This window comes from Bufo gargarizans, chromosome 1 (genome assembly GCF_014858855.1).
Source record: "Bufo gargarizans isolate SCDJY-AF-19 chromosome 1, ASM1485885v1, whole genome shotgun sequence".
NCBI lineage: Eukaryota > Metazoa > Chordata > Amphibia > Anura > Bufonidae > Bufo > Bufo gargarizans.
In genome coordinates this window covers 507,560,664-507,583,148 of record NC_058080.1, presented here as the reverse complement: position 1 = coordinate 507,583,148, position 22,485 = coordinate 507,560,664, and the positions used below count along the sequence as shown (strand labels likewise).

The 22,485-nt window shown below is 42.5% G+C and overlaps 1 protein-coding gene across 2 annotated transcripts in view; it reads right to left on the bottom strand.

The window, feature by feature from the left end:
• GAL3ST1 (galactose-3-O-sulfotransferase 1) overlaps positions 1 to 22,485 on the bottom strand; it is a 117,251-nt gene that overhangs the window by 9,052 nt on the left and 85,714 nt on the right. For both annotated transcript variants that reach the window (XM_044288475.1, XM_044288484.1), the window contains exon 2: positions 16,883 to 17,016. In XM_044288475.1, coding sequence (XP_044144410.1) covers positions 16,883 to 17,016 — 134 coding nt within the window. The remainder of the gene's footprint in view (positions 1 to 16,882; positions 17,017 to 22,485) is intronic.

The window sequence follows — 22,485 nt, the reverse complement described above, 5'->3', positions numbered from 1 at the left end:
GAAGAAGGCAGGTAGCCTTTGAAACGCGTCTGGCAAGGAGCAATTGGATCTGACAATACACCGGCAACAACTTTGTACGGTATTGGATTGAAAGCGCTTTCTAAAAGGACTATTATCATCGATCCAAAGAGGCAGAATATCTATCTACCTCAAGCAAAGACATTGGACGTGGATCTGCAGCGTGACACAGCCAGCACTTCTGCTCACAGCCGGGTGGATACAGCATCGTTAGCAGCTAATTCAGCTGTGTTATCCAAAGGCAAGTCCTGTTTGCATCTACACCACGTGGGACGCCACGGTGGGAATAGGACGATATGTGAGTAAGAGCCATTTAGCTCCATAATACTGCTGGATATATGTATATTGCTGCCCAAACATCTTGATTTGCTGTTTGAATATTGCGTAATATTGCTGGACATATCTATACCATTGCTCAAGTATCCTGCCGCATATATTGCGGTTGTTCAAACATACAGCCTATTCAGGCAGATATCTGCTCAAATTGAATATATTTGTGGACAATTGTACGGACCAAGCCAGGATTTTAGGCCACATGTTCTACCACTAAAGAAACACTGCGGCATCAGTGGTATACAGCCACTTTATTGACTCTTCAGAAATATACTTATTTATTTATTTATTCATTCATACACATCATCTCACCAATTGTTTTTCAATTATATATTGTTGATCCAGTGGATTTTATGTAACATTTTATGCTGCATTTTACCCATTGGTCACCATTAGTCACTGTGCACTTACTATTCATTTATTTATTCACTCACTGATCTATCTATTTATTTATCCTTTTTCTGGAGATATATTTGCTGTAAACCACTGTTGTAGATAATAGAAGACAAAAGTACTGTGTTACATCTGCTAATGTCAGACTGGACCTATTAACACTGGATTGGATACTTGGATTTTTTATCAGCTATAACAGTGGACAGTTGTATGCTCATTTTATCAATTTTATAAGTTTTATCATTTTATTTTGATTTCGGGAAATTAGTTCTATTTAGGGTACATTATTATTGTGTATTGCTCATATAAATTTGTTCAACTTATCGCTATTAATAAATTAATATATCATTTGAGTCGCTTTGCCTACCTTGTGATCTAGATATATGAGTGCCCATTTTACTTCTTTTTAATATTATTGTTCTTGGTGATTGGGTACAACATCTGTTTTGGTGCACCTTGCCATCCCAAACCAGAGGTGAGCCGTCCTTTATCCCTTTTATCGCTATTTGAGTTTTATTCGTACAGTAGTACACACGATTACATTTTACGGCTTATGCAACGTTTCGGGCCCTAATACGGTACCCTTTGTCAAGCTTGAGCCTGGGTTATGACAGGTATGGCGTGGTGCTGTTAGGACGCTGATCAATCGCAATTTTTTATTAAACTCGCTTTATTGGAAAATGATAAGCAAGTTATGTAACAGTACATTCAAGGATTCTTACATTGAACAGAGTCGTACAGTGTTGCATAGAGAATATTGCCATAGCATGCAGTTCTTGTCATTACAAAGAGCAAAAAACAGTATTCAGTATCCACAATACATCATTTGTCTGACGTCATTAGGCCATGCATTACAGGTCATATTATGATTTACGGCATGCAAGTGAAACGCTTCAACAGAACCTGATAACTCTCATTCAGGCGGGAACACCCCTCAATCCATCGAATGCAGATGGGCCGTCGTAGCAGTCAGATGGGAAGCACACCATGGACCCCATATTTTCTCAAATTTTTGAGGGCAACCCCTGCGAGAGTACATAATCCTCTCGAAGGGAATAATGTTATTGACCAAGGTCTTCCACTGTCCAACCGTAGGAGGTCTGTCCGCCATCCATCTAATTGCAATGGCTTTCCTGGCCAAAAATAGGGTTTCCCTAATGAGGGTGAGAGTGTAACGTGATCGTGACTCATCTTCCACTATACCCAGAAGGCAAGATTTGGGACAAACAATTAGTGAGTCCGGAATCAGGGACGAGACCACATCCACCACTCCTTTCCAAAACAATTGTATGTGACTACAATCCCATATTAGATGCCAGAAGTCCGCATTCGCCAGTGAGCACCTATGGCACTCCGTGTTCTGCCTCCTACCCCTTTTAAAAAGCCTGGTTGGGGTCAAATAACATCTATTTAAAATGAAGAGCTGTGTCAATCTGTTATTGAGAGATGGGGATACAGCCACCGGAGCCTCCAGAGCTTCTCCCCATTCCTCACCCGTCAAAGTAGGTATATTCCCTCTGAAATTTTGAGACCAAGTAAGTGTGCATAAATGGCGGATATCAATCCCTTCGGGCCTTGGGTCCTGAAGACCCCTATCAGGGGATAAACTGACACCGGCCTATTCAGATCCTTCAACTGAGCTTGGAGGGCATGTCTCAATTGCAGATATCTGAAAAAGTGTGACCTCAAAACACCCACTTTGGACTGCAGCTGTGAGAAGGAGAACAGTATACCCTTTTCATATAGATCTTTCAAACAGCACACCCCATATCCTCTCCAAATCACCTCCCATTCACTCTGCAACAGATGCGGAAACATCGGGTTGTTCCACAATGGTATATCCTCTGGTAGGTCCTTATATTGCTGCAACTTTGCAGCTCCCCATACCTGGTGCGCCAATTTATGAATCGGTAGGAGCGAGCCCGACACCGAAGATCGGCCCTCGAGTACAGGCCACAGGGTGGGAAGCTGCAAAAATTCCCGCAAATAGTATTCAGAACTAGGAAGCACGTCCCGGGTCACCCATGGCACCAGATATCTCAACTGACCAGCAAGGAAATATAGATGCAAGTCTGGCAGAGCTGCTCCACCCTGATCCCAACTCCTCTGTAGAGACTTGACGGCTAATTTTCTTCTATTCCTACCCCAGATAAATGTCGCCATAAGGGAGTGTAGCTTATCAAAGAATACTCGTGGGACAGGTGTACAAGCGTGTTCTAATAGGTATAAGGCTTTGGGCTGAAGAACCATTTTGATTAAGTTTACCCGGCCCATCGTGGACAGCGGTAAAGTATTCCAGGATTTAAACTTGTCCATGAAGTATGCTACCGGGGGGGACTATCTTCAGCAAATGAGAGGACTCCGGGACTTTAGTAATAATCACTCCCAGATATTTAAATCCGTCCACCACTAATAGATTCCGGTACACCGCTGGCCAGGCTGAGGTCCATAAAGGCATAATGGCCGACTTGGCCCAGTTTATACATAGTCCGGAGAATGCACCAAATTGCTCAATAATGGATATTGCTCTCGGTAAAGTGCACTCTACGGAATCCATGTAAAAAATAAGATCGTCAGCATATAAACCCAGCCTGTCCTCCCTGCCTCCCAACCCCACACCTCTATAGACTGCATCCTGACGAATTCTCAGCGCCAGATGTTCGATGGCAACCGCAAATAACAAGGGAGACAGGGAGAACCCCTGCCTGGTACCTCTGTATAGCCTAAATGTGGGTGATAAGGAGCCATTAATCATGATGTTCGCAGATGGGGAGCTATATAGTATATTGATCCACTTGGTAAACCCAGGACCAAAGCCAAAAAACTGCAGGACCTGCACTAAGAAGGGCCTCTCGAAGGAATCAAACGCTTTGGCAGTGTCCAAGGCCGCCAGCGCCCATGGCCTCCCATCCGCACAACCCAGCTGGGCAATAGCCTGCGCTCTGCGTATATTACTAGAGGTAGATCTACCTGGAATAAAGCCTGATTGGTCGTCATGTATGATAGTAGATATGACTCTGTTCAGTCTATTCGCAAATATTTTAGTTAGGATCTTGTAGTCTAGATTTAACAGTGAAATGGGCCGGTATGACCCACACTCTATAGGTTCCTTATCAGGTTTTAATAAGACTACAATGGAAGCCTTGTACAATGTCTCCGGAAGGACCCCACTGCTCAGAGACGCCTTGTACATGCGCAGGAGCTGTGGTGCCAAAATCTCCACATATTTGGAGTATACCTCCAATGGTATCCCGTCCGGCCCGGGGGCTTTTCCCAGATTTAACCCTGCAATTGGATCAATCGCAATTTATAGCGCCAAATATATAAATTGCGATTGATCAGCGTCCTAGCAGCACCACGCCATACCTGTCATAACCCAGGCTCAAGCTTCACAAAGGGTACCGTATTAGGGCCCGAAACGTTGCATAAGCCGTAAAATGTAATCGTGTGTACTACTGTACGAATAAAACTCAAATAGCAACTTCATTTGGTGTGCTGTCTCCGCCATCTTTTGTGGAAAAGAGAATTAAGTAATGTCATAGCCAGACCCTTATTTCTGATATTTAAGGGCTCTATACTGACACAGGATTGGCGCATAGCAAATGTGGTGCCAATATTCAAATAGGGTCCAAAAACAGAGCCTTGAAACTATAGGCCGGTAGGTTTAACATCTCTCGTAGGCAAACTGTTTGAAGGTTTTCTCTGAGACGCTATCTTGGAGTACCTCAATGAAAATAAGCAAATAACGCCATATCAGCATGGCTTCATGAGGGATCAAAGAAAAAGGGGGTTAGTCAGCACATCCCAATGCGCAGGTGCGCGCTGTCATGGCTAGAAACACAAATAAAAATAAAAAAACACAATGCAACAGCACTCTGCAAACTAAATAAAGTACAATAATGCCATAGTAATAAAAAATGTTCTGGTAGCTGCATCCCCTACATTTTGGCACCAAGAATGATAAAAAGCAGAGTGAACCCAGCATGCATGTGGAACCTGCACTCCCTGAATTTTATGGTGGCCGTTATGGCACATAAGAGGTAGCATTTGGTGTTAGGTTCCCGTCTTACAGAGATCGCCTTGACATGTGGCAGACGGGGCCAAATAATTTTGTACAAAATGTACCGTATTTTTCGCCCCATAAGACGCACTTTCCCCCCCCCCCAAAAAATGGGGAGAAATGCCCCTGCGTCTTATGGGGCGAATGCTGACATATTTACATCGCAGGCTGCGATGTATGAGTGACCGGGGAGGGACTGGGAGGAGGAGCTGGGGGCCGGCAATTGTGGCGGGGCGGTGCAGTCACTGTACTCCGGCCCCGCCGCTCCAGTGCTGCATTATGCAGATATAAAATGTCTCATTCAATTAAAAGTGATTAAACATGCCCCCTCACTCCTAATATTACCGTACACACTAACAGCTTCTGTAGAATGCAGGCAGGCAGGCCAGGCGGGCGGCAGCGTAATTCCCTGATGTCACGTGCCTGCGCCGCCTACTTTATGAATGAAGCATGAGGGCCTGCCTGCGTTGTACAGAAGTTGTTAGTGTGTAGTGTACAGTAATATTAGGAGTGAGGGGGCATGTTTAATCACTTTTAATTGAATGAGACATTTTATATTTGTATACTGCAGAACTGGAACGTTGGGGGGGAAATCTGTTGATGACAGTTTTATGGGGGACATCTGTGGATGGCACTGTTAAGGGGTGGGGGGTCTGTGGATGGCACTGTTATGGGCTGGGGGGGGTCGGTGGATGGCACTGTTATGGGCGGGGGGGGGGGAAGGGGTCTGTGGATGGCACATATTTAAACAGTGACATCCACAGATCCCCCATAACAGTGTCAGCCACAGATCCCCCTCTGTAACAGTATCCTTCACAGATCCCCCCATAACAGTGTTCATCACATAACCCCCCATAACAGTGCATCACCCACAGATCCCCCCATAACAGTGAGTCATCCACAGATCCCCCAAAACAGTGTCCTTCACAGATCCCCCCCATAACAGTGTCCTTCACAGATCCCCCCCATAACCGTGTCCTTCACAGATCCCCCCCATAACAGTGTCCTTCACAGATCCCCCATAATAGTGCCATCCACAGATCCCCAGTAATAGTGCCATCCACAGACCACCATTAGTTCCAAACCCACCAAAAGCACACCAAATTTAATCAGTTTCTATGAGGAGGTAAGTTCTAGACTTGACCGGCGAATCAATGGATGTCAATGGATGTTGTATATCTGGACTTCTCCAAAGCATTTGACACTGTACCACATAAAAGGTTAGTACTGTATATAAAACGAGAATGCTTGGACTGGGAGAAAATGCCTGTGGGTAAGAAACTGACTCAGTGATAGAAAACAGAGGGTGGTTATTAATGGTACACACTCAGATTGGGTCACTGTCACTAGTGGAGTACTACAGGGGTCAGTATTCTCTTCAGTATATTTATTAAAGATCTTGTAGAAGGCTTGCACAGTAAAATATAAATTTTTGCAGATGACACTAAACTTTGTAAAGTAATTAACAAGGAAGAGGACAGTATACTACTACAGAGGCTTGGGCAGAGAAGTGGCAGATGAGGTTTAACACTGACAAATGTAAGATTATGCATATGGGAAGGAATTATGCAAGTCACTTGTACATACTAAATGGTAAAACACTGGGTAACACTGACATGGAAAAGGACCTAGGAATTTTAGTGAACAGCAAATTAAGCAGTAGAAACCAGTGTCAGGCAGCTGCTACCAAGGCCAATAAGATAATGGGTTGCATCAAAAGGAGCATAGATGCCCGTGATGAGAACATAGTCCTGGCATTTTACAACTCACCTGTGAACAAGGTAGACATAGCAGAGCTGGAGAGGGTTCAGAGGAGAGCAGCTAAAGTAATAAATAGAATGGGTGGACTACAGTGCCCAGAAAGATTATCAAAGGACTGTGACGAGGGGACATTCTCTGCGTCTGGAGGAAAGAAGGTTTGTACACAAACATAGAAGAGGATTCTTTTTTACGGTATGGAACTCTCTGCCTGAGGAGGTGGTGATGCTGAATTCACTAAAAGAGTTCAAGAGGGGCCTGGATGTATTTCTGGAGTGTAATAATATTACAGGTTATAGCTACTAGAAATGGGTTGTTGATCCAGGGAGTTATTCTGATTGCCTGATTGGAGTCAGGAAGGAATTTGTTTCCCCTAAAGTGAGGAAAATTGGCTTCTACCTCAGCTTTTTTTTGCCTTCCTCTGGATCAACTTGCAGCATAGCAGGCTGAACTGGATGGACAGATGTATTTTTTCAGCCTTATAAACTATGTTACTATGTTAGTGTAAATGTTGTGTCAGTCAGTTTAACCCCTTAAGGACACAGGGCGTACAGGTACGCCCTTGTGCCCTGGTACTTAAGGACACAGGGCGTACATGTACGCCCTGTGCATTTTCGATCACTGCCGTGCGGCTGGCAGTGATCGGAACCCGGTGCCTGCTCAAATCATTGAGCAGGCACCTAGGCTAAATGCGCGGGGGGGTCCCGTGACCCCCCCATGTCGGCGATCGCGGCAAACCGCAGGTCAATTCAGACCTGCGGTTTGCTGCGATTTCTGCAGTTTCTGATCCCCGCGGTCCCTGACCGCGGGGATCAGAAACTTTTGCATTTGTAAAATATAAATGTATCCCTCCCCCCTGCACCCCTTAGTGATTTTTGCCCGGTGGGAGGTGCAGGGGGAGGGTTGCGGGCGGTGCGGGCGGTGCGGGAGGCGGGCGGTGCGGTAGGCGGGATCGCGATCCCCCGCCCGCCTCCCATTGCGTAATCGTTGGCGTCTAGTGGGTTATACCAGGGTGCCAGCACATTGCTGGCACCCTGGTATAAACGGCTGACATCGGTGATGCGATGTCAGCCGTTTAACCCTTTCCATACAGCGGTCCGTACGGACCGCTGTATGGAAAAGGTTAACAGTAAGAGGGAGCTCCCTCCCTCTCCGATCGGGGGGCTGCTGTGCCTTTGCAGCCCCCCGATGGGAGAGGGAGAGAGCTCACAGGCAGCCCCCCCAAGCCCCGTCCTTACCCTTCCCCGTCTGCGAAGTTCTGGCCACTACTGAGCAGACGGGGAAGGTTCCCATGGCAACAGGACGCCTCTCAGGCGTCCTGCTGTCCATGGTGCTGAACAGATCTGTGCTGAAAGCATAGATCTGTTCAGTGTAAGTAAAATACAGTTACAGATACCTATATAGGTTCTGTACTGTATTTTACAGACATCAGACCCACTGGATCTTCAAGAACCAAGTGGGTCTGGGTCAAAAAAAAAGTGAAAAAAGTGAAAAATAAAGTAAAAATCAAAAAACACATTTATCACTGATTAAAAATGAAAAAAATAAAATTCCCTACACATGTTTGGTATCGCCGCGTCCGTAACGACCTGATCTATAAAACGGTCATGTTACTTTACCCGAACGGTGAACGCCATAAAAATAAAAAATTAAAAACTATGATGAAATTGGAATTTTGCCCACCCTACTTCCCAAAAATAGGTAATAAAAGTGATCAAAAAAGTCGCATCTACGCCAAAATTGTAACAATCAAACCGTTATCTCATCCCGCAAAAATCATACCCTACCCAAGATAATCGCCCAAAAACTGAAAAAGTTATGGCTCTTAGACTATGGAAACACTAAAACATGATTTATTTTGTTTCAAAAATGAAATCATTGTGTAAAACTTACATAAAAAAAAAAAAGTATACATATTAGGTATCGCCGCGTCCGTATTGAACGGCTCTATAAAAATATCACATGAACTAACCCCTCAGATGACCACCGTAAAAAAATTAAAATAAAAACGGTGTAAAAAAAGCCATTTTTTGTCATCTTCCGTCACAAAAAGTGTAATAGCAAGCAATCAAAAAGTCATGTGCACCCCAAAATAGTGCCAATCAAACCGTCATCTCATCCCACAAAAAATGAGACCCTACTTAAGATAATCGCCCAAAAATTTAAAAAACTATGGCTCTTAGACTATGGAGACACTAAAACATTTATTTTGTTTTAAAAATGAAATAATTGTGTAAAACGTACATAAATAAAAAAAAATTGTATACATATTGGGTATCACCGCGTCCGTGACAACCTGCTCTTTAAAATTACGTCATGATCTAACCTGTCAGATGAATGGTGTAAATAACAAAAAAAAAAAACGGTGCCAAAAAAGCAATTTCTTGTTACCTTGCCGCACAAAAAGTGTAATATAGAGCAACCAAAAATCATATGTACCCTAAACTTGTACCAACAAAACTGCCACCCTATCCCGTAGTTTCTAAAATGGGGTCACTTTTTTGGAGTTTCTACTCTAGGGGTGCATCAGGGGGCTTCAAATGGGACATGGTGTCAAAAAAACCAGTCCAGCAAAATCTGCCTTCCAAAAACCGTATGGCATTCCTTTCCTTCTGCGCCCTGCCGTGTGCCCGTACAGCGGTTTACGACCACATATGGGGTGTTTCTGTAAACTACAGAATCAGGGCCATAAATAATGAGTTTTGTTTGGCTGTTAACCCTTGCTTTGTAACTGGAAAAAAAATATTAAAATGGAAAATCTGCCAAAAAAGTGAAATTTTGAAATTGTATCTCTATTTTCCATTAAATCTTGTGCAACACCTAAAGGGTTGACAAAGTTTGTGAAATCAGTTTTGAATACCTTGAGGGGTGTAGTTTCTTAGATGGGGTCACTTTTTTGGAGTTTCTACTCTAGGGGTGCATCAGGGGGGCTTCAAATGGGACATGGTGTAAAAAAAACTGTCCAGCAAAATCTGGCTTCCAAAAACCATACGGCGCACCTTTCCCTCTACGCCCTGCCGTGTGCCCGTACAGCAGTTTACGGCCACATATTGGGTGTTTCTGTAAACTACAGAATCAGGGCCATGAATAATGAGTTTTGTTTGGCTGTTAACCCTTGCTTTGTAACTGGAAAAAAAATATTAAAATGGAAAATCTGCTAAAAAAAGTGAAATTTTGAAATTGTATCTCTATTTTCCATTAAATCTTGTGCAACACCTAAAGGGTTAACACAGTTTGTAAAATCAGTTTTGAATACCTTGAGGGGTGTAGTTTCTTAGATGGGGTCACTTTTATGGAGTTTCTACTCTAGGGGTGCATCAGGGGGCTTCAAATGGGACATGGTGTCAAAAAAACTGTCCAGCAAAACATGCCTTCCAAAAACCAAACGGCGCACCTTTCACTCTACGCCCCGCTGTGTGGCCGTACAGTAGTTTACGGCCACATATGGCGTGTTTCTGTAAACGGCAGAGTCAGGGCCATAAAGATACAGTCTTGTTTGGCTGTTAACCCTTGCTTTGTTAGTGGAAAAAATGGGTTAAAATGGAAAATTAGGCAAAAAAATGAAATTCTCAAATTTCATCCCCATTTGCCAATAACTCTTGTGCAACACCTAAAGGGTTAACAAAGTTTGTAAAATCAGTTTTGAATACCTTAAGGGGTGTAGTTTCTTAGATGGGGTCACTTTTATGGAGTTTCTACTCTAGGGGTGCATCAGCGGGCTTCAAATGGGACATGGTGTCAAAAAACCAGTCCAGCAAAACATGCCTTCCAAAAACCAAACGGCGCACCTTTCACTCTACGCCCCGCTGTGTGGCCGTACAGTAGTTTACGGCCACATATGGGGTGTTTCTGTAAACGGCAGAGTCAGGGCAATAAAGATACAGTCTTGTTTGGCTGTTAACCCTTGCTTTGTTAGTGGAAAAAATTGGTTAAAATGGAAAATTAGGCAATAAAATGAAATTCTCAAATTTCATCCCCATTTGCCAATGACTCTTGTGCAACACCTAAAGGGTTAACAAAGTTTGTAAAATCAGTTTTGAATACCTTGAGGGGTGTAGTTTATAGAATGGGGTCATTTTTGGGTGGTTTCTATTATGTAAGCCTCGCAAAGTGACTTCAGAGCTGTAGTATTCCCTAAAAATTGGGTTTTTGTAAATTTCTGAAAAATTTCAAGATTTGCTTCTAAACTTCTAAGCCTTGTAACATCCCCAAAAAATAAAATATCATTCCCAAAATAATTCAAACATGAAGTAGACATATGGGGAATGTAAAGTCATCACAATTTTTAAGGGTATTACTATGTATTACAGAAGTAGAGAAACTGAAACTTTGAAATTTGCTAATTTTTCCCAATTTTTGGTAAATTTGACATTTTTTTACCAGTGTCATGAAGTACAATATGTGACGAAAAAACAATCTCAGAATGGCCTGGATAAGTCAAAGCGTTTTAAAGTTATCATCACTTAAAGTGACACTGGTCAGATTTTCAAAAAATGGCCTGGTCCTAAGGTGTAAAAAGGCTGTGTCCCTAAGGGGTTAAAGTCTAGTGTAAATGCTGCCACCAGTGAGTCCACAGTATAATGTAAGTGCTGCACCAGTCAGTCCACAATCTAGTGTAAATGCTGCACCAGTCAGTCCACAATCTAGTGTAAATGCTGCACCAGTCACTCCATAGTCTAATGCAAGTGCTGCCACCAGTCAGTCCACAGGCTAGTGCAAATATTGCGCCAGTCAGTCCATAGTCTAGTGTAAATGCTGCACTAGTCAGTCCACATTCTAGTGTAAATGTTGTGCCAGTCAGTCCGCAGTCTAGTATAAATGCTGCACCAGTCAGTCCACAGGCTAGTGTAAATGCTGCACCAGTCACTCCATAGTCTAATGCAAGTGCTGCCACCAGTCAGTCCACAGTCTAGTGTGAATGTTGTGCCAGTCAGTTCAAAGTTAGTGTAAATGCTGCCACCAGTCAGTCCACAGTTTAGTGTCAATTTTGCTCCAGTCAGTTTAGAATGTAGTGAAAATGCTGCTCCAGTCAGTCTAGTCTAGTACTGATCCTCTCCCAATCAGTCCCCAGTCCTCCACCAGTCAGTCCACAGTTTAGTGGTAATGTTACTGCCAGTTAGTCCACAGTCTAGTATAAATGGTGCATCAGCCAGTCCACAGTCTTGTGAAAACACTGTTGCCATTCAGATATTAGTCTAGTGTAAATGCTGCCACTAGTCAGTCCACAGTCTAGTGTAAATGTTGTGTCAGTCAGTTTACAAGCTAATGTAAATGCTCTGCCAGTCAGTCCAGTCTAAAGTAAACACTGCTACCACTCAGTCCAGTCTAGTGTAAATGTTGCCACCAGTCAACAGTCTAGTGCAGTGATGGTGAACCTTTTAGAGACCGAGTGCCCAAACTGCAACCAAATACCCACTTATTTATCGCAAAGTGCCAATACGGCAATTTAACCTGAATACCAATATAGTATATCTTCTATGTACTTTATTATTTAGCTATAATAGCTTAATAGCCTACATTCAGTGTGCAGTGTGCTGCCTGTGCTGTTTATAGTGCGTCCTGTGCTGATGAATGGCAGGAAAAGTCTAAAGCATATTGGTACGCCATAGACTTTTTCCAAGGCGCGGGTGCCCACAGAGAGGGCTCTGAGTGCCACCTCTGGCACCCGTGCCATAGGTTCGCCATCACTGCTCTAGTGTAAACACTGCCACCAGGTAGTCCACAGACTAGTGCAAATGCTGCCATTGGTCAGTCCACAATGTAGTGCAAATGTTATCGCTGGACAGTCCACAGTCTAGCGTCACTGCTGCTGTCAGTCTACAGTCTCATGTAAATGCTTACTGAGTCACTATTTGGCAAAATTCTGTAGGGGTAGTTGAGCCCAAAGTGACAGGTCTGCAGGGGCGTGGGGGGGGGGGGGTACAATAAGTGATGGGTGAGAGAGGCAGTGCAGGGGAGTGAGATTAGTTGGCAAAGACTATTTGGGGGATGTCATGATGTGGCAGTACTCTGTGACAGGGACAGGTAGGACAAAAACAGCCAGATCTCGGATGTGGCATAGAAAGGGCAGTGAGAGACATAACCTGCCAGGGGCTCTGCGGGGGATGGAGGGGCAAAGTGAAGTAACCACTTGGTAGTGAATGGCAAAGTACCTACCTACCACAGTGACTCAAACAGCCACTGACCGGTAAAGTTTCCTAATTATAGCAGCCACTTTACTTGGTTGAGGAAGGAATGCAGGAAGACTTCCCTTGTTCATCTTCCTCTTTTTTATCTTCACTTTCTAGCAGCAGGGAGTAGTGGTACTGCCAGTCCACCAAATTTAACACACCTGCTCACTATTCACACTTAAGACCTTGTAACACTAAGGTGACACCGGGGAGGGAAAATGGCTAATTGGGCACAATTCGACCATTTTTACTTAGGGGTGTACTCACTTTTGTTGTCAGCGGTTTCGACAGTAATGGCTGCATGTTGAGTTATTTAGAGGGCACACCAAATTTACGCTCTTATACGAGCTGTACACTGACTACTTTACTACTTTGTCATATCTTCAGTGTTGGCCCATGAAAAGATATAATAAAATATTTACAAAAAATGTGAGGGGTGTACTGACTTCCGTGAGGTATTTGTAGTATCATTACCAACAGAATGCAGCATCACACTCTGCCACCTACTAGTTGGAATGATTATCTCCCCTCCTAAAGAGGAGGAGAGATAGTTATTTCTGCAGCAAATATGGGCCCCTTCTTTCCTTTGTGGCCCAAGCAGTGTGAGGACCAAGAGGACTGTAGATACAGCAGATGCTCCCTTTTATTAAAGGGCTGTTTCAGCCTCTAGTGTCTTGCTGCAGGTTTCGGCAGAGCAACAGTCTGAACCTGCTGATCTGATCTTCCTACTTAGTGGTGAAGACCCCTTTAATTCACCTCTGCTCCTCCTGTTCTTCACTCAGGTGTCTGGCTGAAAAAATACTTGGGGTGGGGTGCATTGGGACAAAAAAATCATTAAACTCTATCCCCTGAGGTAAACCTCACCACCAAATTTCATCTCCAGTCAAAGATCGGAGTATAAAAAACTGTTTGTGCCAGGCTCCTACAGAAAATGGAGACGACTGACAAACAGTGAGGGCAACTACATAGTGGGAGTCATATTATTATGACCAACATCTAATATCCAGAGTAATCGCCATGTGCAACATGGGCAGCAGCTAGACAGGCTGGGAGTGACTCAGTCGGGTTTTGGTGGGTTGTCTCATATATCTGGAGCCTTGTTGACTGTAGTGCATCACACAGCTGCTGGAGAGTGGGTACGGGAGGATCCACAGAGCAAACATGATTATCGAGGTGGTCAGTTGGGTACAAGTCTGGGGAATTGGGGGTCCAGGGCAGTACTTATAAGGTTTGGTCATGCTCTTCCAACCTACTGTAGAAACTCAGTCGGCACTGCAGCCTGGGATCAGTGGTGCACGTGTCCTAGGGTTGGCGTCCCACACATCAATGTCAAAAGAAGGACCGGCACTCAATATTGATTTACATGCAAATAGTACTTCTTTATTGCCACATAACTGACGCTTTTCGACACCACACCGTGCCTTTGTCAAACCAATACTACAAGGAATTTAGACTAGAACCTTCAGAATCACAGGTGCATATCCATGAAGCAAACATGATAAACAAAATAAAATGGCTGCACACCATTATACATACATACATACAATAGAGCTAAGAAATGGGGGTCATTCTAAATAAAAGTGGTACAATACCGACTATAAATGAGTTAATGGAAGCTCTTAGCACACATATTTGATCAAACGTGTGTCGGGCCCATCTACCAGGCGTCAAGGTGGCTTCCACAGATGGGTCCCTAACACTAATATACTGCCTCTCTTTAGACTTACCTAAGCCTACAATATTCAGGGCAGTGTAGAGACCAGCTACATACGAACTCTGCTCAGAAGTCCCAGGTAGATGGGCATGTTCAGTCTAAAAGAGGCGCTACCCTCAATATATACTACAAGAAAATTTAGACTAGAACCTTCAGAATCACAGGTGCATATCCATGAAGCAAGCATGATTAAAAAATTAAATGGCTGCACACCATTAAACAATAGGGCTAAGAAATGGGGGTCATTCTAAATAAAAGTGGTACAATACTGACCAAGCTCTATTGTTTGTATGTATAATGGTGTGCAGCCATTTTTATTTATTTTTTTATCAAACCAATGTCGGATATTTCTAGCAGTGTGACATGTCGTATTGTCCTGCTGGAAGATCCCATCCGCCCTAGGGAAGACAATCAGCATGTATGGGTGTACGTGGTCTAAATCAGTTGAGAGTGCCTTCCACATGGATGAGTGGGTCCAGAGAATGCCATAAAAACATTACCCAGACCATAACGCTGCTCTTCTTCCAGCAATGGTTGCAAGGTGTTTGATCTATGATGTTTCTCGCCTGACACGCCAAAGTCCATCCGTTCAATGAAGCAGAAACGTAACTCATTGGAGAAGCAGAAGCAAAAATCCTATTCCGATACTCATGAGAAAATTGAAGCCTTTTCTGACAATACAACTTCGTTTACAGAGGTGAGTGACCATTCATCTGCTTCGGAGCCCCATACACAGCAGGGTCATTTTGGCGGTGAGCTGCTCAATTGTAGAGTTTCGGTCTGCCCTTGTGCACTTTCATAGCTGACGTTCACCTCTCACACCATTGGTACGTGATGCTCTGCAGTTTTGACATCACTTATTGCCAGTGGTGCCATTTGTCCACTCACAATACACTTTTATCACAGCAGCACATGAACAAATCACAAACTGCATAATTTCAGAAATACTGCCACCACTTGACCCAAAAGACAGAAATAGCTAATTTTGACCATTTAAAATTTATCTCTCAGAAGACTGAATCTCTACCTTTCTTGAAGCACCAAATCTGTCACGTAGGGATGAGAGCAGTAGATTGTGCAAAACTCAATAAGAATTCAACAGGGATGTCTGGTTGTTGTGGCAGGGAGCAGTGGGTGGCATAGTGGCGGTGGGTGGGGTCTGGGACGAATGCACAGGAGGCAGTTATAGGACAGTCATACACAATGTATTGGACTATTGCATAGTATAGTGTACTTGACGTCTCTGTACTTCACATCTATGGGTACTGTGGCTTTCACTATAAGGTGTCAAGCACACAACTGTATCCGTTTAGCAGTCACGGATATGGTCCGCGTGCAATCCGCATTTTCTTGCGAACCCATTGACTTCAGTGGGTCGGCCAGAACAAGACATGCTCTATCTTTTGCAGCATGGAGACGTGGATAGCACATGAATGTCCATATTTTGTGGATCAGCAATTTGCAGACCTCAAAATGGATACAGTCGTGTACATGAGAACTAATGGGGGCAAAATGGCTGTCCCTATATCTGGGACAATCTATTGCCCATTTGCCAACCCTCCTTTGTTTTCCTGGAGTCTCCCTAAAAATTTCAAGCCCTCTTAGATCCCAGCAGGATATATATAACATTGCACCAATCACAAATTGTGCCGTCTAATTACGATAAATTCATTTAATGTGCTCACCAATCATAAAAGTCTTCCATGTAATGACAAGCTACTAGTCCAATAGTCACATTCACTTCATGAAGTTCTGGACGGTCAGGCTGCGGGTCACTTTCTCATGTGCTTACAGCGTCCTCTCTAGTGAGGAACGTGCGCCCAAACTCATAGCCCACCCCAACTCATCACCATCATCCCCCCACCCCACACCCAATCTCCATATCAACATGCGCTGCGCCCGACTGGCCTAGCACGGACCCGATCATTTTATTCATCCGACCAGGGCAAGCATGCTCAGGCATATTGGCACTCTTGGTATCTGGTTACTATGGAGTTTGGGCGCACATTCTTCACTGGAGAGGACGCCGTGAGCACATGGAGGAAGTGACCCACAGCCCAAAACCGCTTACCCCGCCAGGCGCAACCTGGTGAGAATCTTGCACCGCTGTAGGACTCTTCCTCCTCACTTCAGAGCGTTGTGCCGAATGGTCCGGCTGCCCGCTCAAACCGACCAATAACAAAGCTCCTTGATGTAAGGATCTTTGTTATTGGTCATTTCAGGCACAGGCCCGCGCCGTTCACAGCGCTCACTGCACTGATGAAAGGCAGGGAAAAGTCTATTGGTACGCCTTAGACTTTTTTTAAGGAGTAAAATCGCGTGAACACGCGTCTATGAAAATGTCACAGTCAAGTAAATCATAATTATTTGAATTACTGTATATAATACACAAATGAAATGTAAATGTTTGTATGGGAATGAAATCAGATGACTCACTCTGTGCTGCTAAAGCTAAGTGGAGGAGCTGCATATGAATATAGCAATATCACAAAAGTGGTGAGAAGAGTTCCCAAGACCAAACCTTTCCATACTGATCGACAGACCTTGCCCTGCATCTGCGCACACGTCATCTGCAAAAGAAGATGCATAAAGCTGTTATGGATTGCTATTCAGATTTGCAGTCAGAGAAAATATTCATTCAACTTAAAGGAGTTTTCCGAGATTTCAGTACTGATGACCTAACCCCTGAATAGAGTAAAATTGTATTTGAGAGCAGCACCAATAACCTTGAAGATGTATTCAGGAATGCATCAGCTCGTCCTTGACCTCAGATCCATTCAGTCATTAGAAAAACATACAAAATCCAGATTGACAGCAGCATCTCCATAAAAGAAAGCTTCTTTATTCACAGTGGGTCAATGAAAAGCATGTGTACAAACGCACCAGTAAAAAATGCAACGTTTCGCTACATGGCAGCCTTTCTCAAGCATAACATGAAGTGAAATACAGGAGTTTAAATGGTGCTTATACTCCTCCCCTCGACTAATTATTCCAATGAATTATGTTAATATACAAAAAAATCATTGCCTCCAAACAGATATAGACCAATACCAGTGTATCTTATCCTATCCACCTACCAATATCTTTGTTCCCTCCTCTCCTCAGTGGACCCATATATGATATTGAGGAAGAAAGAATTAAGATGGATTTATAATTTGAGATCATTACAATCCCATGGATTGAATATTGATTTTAATGTAAGCGGAATTGAATAATAACAATCTATAAGAACAATAAAAAATGATGAATGAGATAGGAATAAATACATAAATAAATAATGATAATAGATTCTCCATAAACTCAATGTATATAGAATTAACTCCACTCTGGTATGGAAGGTATTTAGTCCATTGATATTAATCCTCTTACTATTCAGTGCTTTTCATTATCTAATCCATCCACTATAAAATCGATTAGGTAGTTCAAGACAAATAGTTCTTTATAGCAGTTCTCCTTAGTTATATTATTTCGATTAATGTGAATTTTGCCTTTTCTCTTGAAATTGTAGCATTAAATCTTTAGACGGTTAGGGATCGTATCGATCTAGCGGTATACGTGTATTCGATATCACACGATTATATTCCAGAGGTACTCACTGTTCAGTCGGTCTCTACGAGGTATGTGTATAAAGAGGTATGTGTATAATCTTCAGTGTGGGTCTTTCTTGCTTACCTCCGCTTCCAACCTTATTTCGTATTGGTCCATTGGTCCAGTGTTTTTATGTATATTAACATAAGTAATTGGAATAATTAGTTGAGAGGAGGAGTATGAGTACCATTTAAACTCCTGCATTTCACTTCATGTTAGGCTTGAGAAAGGCTGCCATGTAGTGGCAGCCTTTTTTACTGGTGCGTTTGTACACATGCTTTTCATGGACCCACTGTGAATAAAGAAACTTTTTATGTATGGAGATGCTGCCGTCAATCTGGATTTTGTATGCTATTCTAATGACCGAATGGATCTGAGGTCAAGGACGAGCTGATGCATTTCTGAATACATCTTCAAGGTTATTGGTGCTGCTCTTAAACACAATTTTACTCTATTTCTGTATCTGGTGAGCGTGCACAGGGGAACTTCTCTTCTGATGAAAATGGAGGATATCTCTGGACTGGGTAAGACCAAAGACACTTTGGGCATGATTATGTGTTTGTACACTGAAGAAGACATACATAGACTTATTAATGGGCAGAAAAGTGATGTATCTTTTTTGATTACACCTTCTTTTGATCTCCTGAAAAAGAAAATATGAACAAGAGTCTAAGAGACTAACGACTATTGAATTACATTTGAATACCTAACGGGAATACTATAAAATATAGAAGATCCCACGGGGATTGAGATCTCACTTACGACCTAATCTGTTTCCTAATAACAGTGACTTTTGTAAGAAGTTTGAGTTGGTCAGTAATAAATATTAGTTTGAAATTATGTTATGAATATCTATAGAAGGAGGTAGAGAATATTAAGAAGACCCTACTAATTCTGACAACCCAGATACAAGATCTATTCGGGGTTGATGAGTTCACGACCCAAGAGAAGAGAGCACAATATGTTCAATGCCACAGAGTAGAGGTGGAGAGAGCAAAAAGAGATAAATGGGACCGTGACCTAGATGATTATCAATCTTGGAAGGTGTACAATTGGCAGAGCAATCAAACTCATGGGAAACCCAGGAGAAGAAAAGGTAGAAAATTTGAGCAGGGCCACTTTTGATTTAACACCTGTGATTCCGAATCTACTGATGAATCGGCGCAATCTGTCTTTTTAGACAATCAAAGAAAAGGAGGAAATACAGGAGGGGTGGGAAGAAACATTGTAGGCCCCAGAAGAAATTTATCTCCACAGGGACAGCAATCACGGAGACACAAGGACGTACAACGAGACGGAATACACAGAAATAAATAATTTGGTAGTTAATATATCCTCGGTGGAGTTAAGATCTGATAAGATTAAGGTTTTGAGTTGTGGACTCTCTTACAGTCCAGTTGCCAATAGCGACTGGTTTGAAATAGAACTTGACCTTCAGAGATACTTTAGACGATTACGTCTGAAGGGGTATTTTGCTGATGAAGTATTGAGAGACACTAGAATAAATTAAGATAAAAATATGCTATGTTTAAAAGATCTAGATTTGAGGAATAAGAGTTATTTTTCTCCTCCTCAGAATACCCACACTATAGAGTCTTACATTGAAATTGTCACTAAACAAATTAAAACATTAAAAGATAATGAATTGAGAAGTAGCTCATGTAATATGTCCAGGCGAGAGAATGAGGCCCTTAGGAATTTAGAGAAAAACAAGAATATAACTATTAAACCTGACGACAAAGGTGGAGCGGTGGTGGTTTTAGACACTATAAAGTACAAAAATGAAGTGTTTAGACAGCTGGAGGATGTTGAGGTGTATGAGGTGCTGAGAACTGATCCCAAGCCCGAGATTGTGGATCTTGTAGCAGTTTTATGTGGAGAAAGCTTTGGATGAAAAGATTATTGATAAGGAATTGGGTAAATATTTGAGGGTACAATACCCTATAACCCCTCTGTTATATATACTGCCTAAGATCCATAAAGGACTTGAGGATCCCCCGGGGAGAACAATTGTCTCTGGGAGGGGGATCTGTCTTTAGCACCATAGCAATATTCCTTGATAGGTTCCTCCGAAAATATGCCATTGAAGCCCCCTCGTATATTAGGGATACAAGTCTTTTTTTTTTTTTTTTAGTTTCTTTTGATATTGTTTCTTTATATAAATCTATTAAACATGAAGACGGCTAGAGGGCAGTCGGTATGGCGCTAGACAGCATAGGGTTCTCTCCGACTGGTGCACTGTTTGTCCTCCAGCTCCTAGAAGTGGTCCTCAGGAGGAATTATTTCCTTTTTGGGGACTCCTTTTACCAACAGAAGCGCGGAACCGCGATGGGGTCACATGTGGCCCCCACTTATGTCAACATCTATATGGCGGGAGTGGAGATCAGGCTGGTGTACCGGTCAGAGTTAATGGAGAGGATCCTGTGCTGGTAGTGCTATATATGATTACAAATGTCGAGTTGGAGCTATTTCATAAACACCTGAATAGTGCTATTCCAGGCCTACAATTTACTATGACTGTATCCACTAATGAATTACAGTTCTTGGATGTGAGGATTTTTGTGGAGGATGGTGGAATTAAAACTGATTTGTTCCAAAAGGCCACAGATAGGAATAATCTGTTGAGGTACGATAGTGCACATCCACGACGAATGTTAGAATCACTCCCCTGGAGCCAATTCCTTAGAGTTAAGAGAGTGGTTTCAGATAATCTGATTTTTGATGCTCGAGTTGATGAAATGTGTGACAAATTTACTGTTAGAAGTTATACTCGAAGGTTGTTGCAGAGATCTAGCGAAAATGTTAAGGATGTTGAAAGAGAAACCACACTGCAGACTAAACAAATAATCAAACAAGGTATACAGAGGATTACATTTGTAACCACGCTTGGTTAACATAGCGCCCACATATCCGATATTTTGAAGAGCGATTGGAGTATCCTACAGAAGGGTTTGCCCTCAAAAGGAGAGTTTGGAATACCTCCATTGATGGCATATAGGAGGAATACCAATTTACGTGACAGGCTGCTAAACCACCTCAACCCCCCTAGCTTAAACACCCTTAATGACCAGACCACTTTTTACAATTCTGCACTACACTACTTTCACCGTTTATTGCTCGGTCATGCAACTTACCACCCAAAAGAATTTTGCCTCCTTTTCTTCTCACTAATAGAGCTTTCATTCGGTGGTATTTTATTGCTGCTGACATTTTTACTTTTTTTGTCATTAATCGAAATTTACTGAAATTTTTGCAAAAAAATGACATTTTTCACTTTCAGTTGTAAAAATTTTCTAAAAAAACGACATCTATATATAAATTTTTCTCGAAATTTATTGTTCTACATGTCTGATTAAAAAAAAAATGTTTGGGTAAAAAAAAAGAAAAAATTGGGGTAAAAGTTATAGCGTTTACAAACTATGGTACAAAAATGTGAATTTCCGCTTTTTGAAGCAGCTCTGACTTTCTCAGCACCTGTCATGTTTCCTGAGTTTCTACAATGCCAGACAGTAGAAAAACCTCACAAATGACCCCAATTCGGAAAGTAGACACCCTAAGGTATTCGCTGATGGGCATAGTGAGTTCATAGAACTTTTTATTTTTTGTCACAAGTTAGCGGAAAATGATGAGAAGTAGGGCAATGTGTTTTGGGGTGTCTTTTTACATATACCCATGCTGGGTGAGAGAAATATCTCGGCAAAAGACAACTTTTCCCATTTTTTTATACAAAGTTGGCATTTGACCAAGATATTTATCTCACCCAGCATGGGTATATGTAAAAAGACACCCCAAAACACATTGCCCAACTTCTCCTGAGTACGGCGATACCACATGTGTGACACTTTTTTGCAGCCTAGGTGGGCAAAGGGGCACAAATTCCAAAGAGCACCTTTAGGATTTCACAGGGCATTTTTTACACATTGTGATTTCAAACTACTTCTCACGCATTAGGGCCCCTAAAATGCCAGGGCAGTATAACTACCCCACAAGTGACCCCATTTTGGAAAGAAGACACCCCAAGGTATTCCGTGAGGGGCATGGCGAGTTCATAGAAGATTTTTTTTTGGGGCAGAAGTTAGCGGAAATTGATTTATTATTTTTTTTCTCACAAAGTCTCCCTTTCCACTAACTTGGGACAAAAAGTTAAATCTTTCATGGACTCAATATGCCCCTCAGCGAATACCTTGGGGTGTCTTCTTTCCGAAATGGGGTCACATGTGGGGTATTTATACTGCCCTGGCATTTTAGGGGCCCTAAAGCGTGAGAAGAAGTCTGGAATATAAAAGTCTAAAAAATGTTACGCATTTCGATTCCATGAGGGGTGTGGTGAGTTCATGTGAGATTTATTTTTTGACACAAGTTAGTGGAATATGAGACTTTGTAAGAAAAAAAAAATATATCAATTTCCGCTAACTTGTGCCAAAAAAAGTCTAAATGGAGCCTTACAGGGG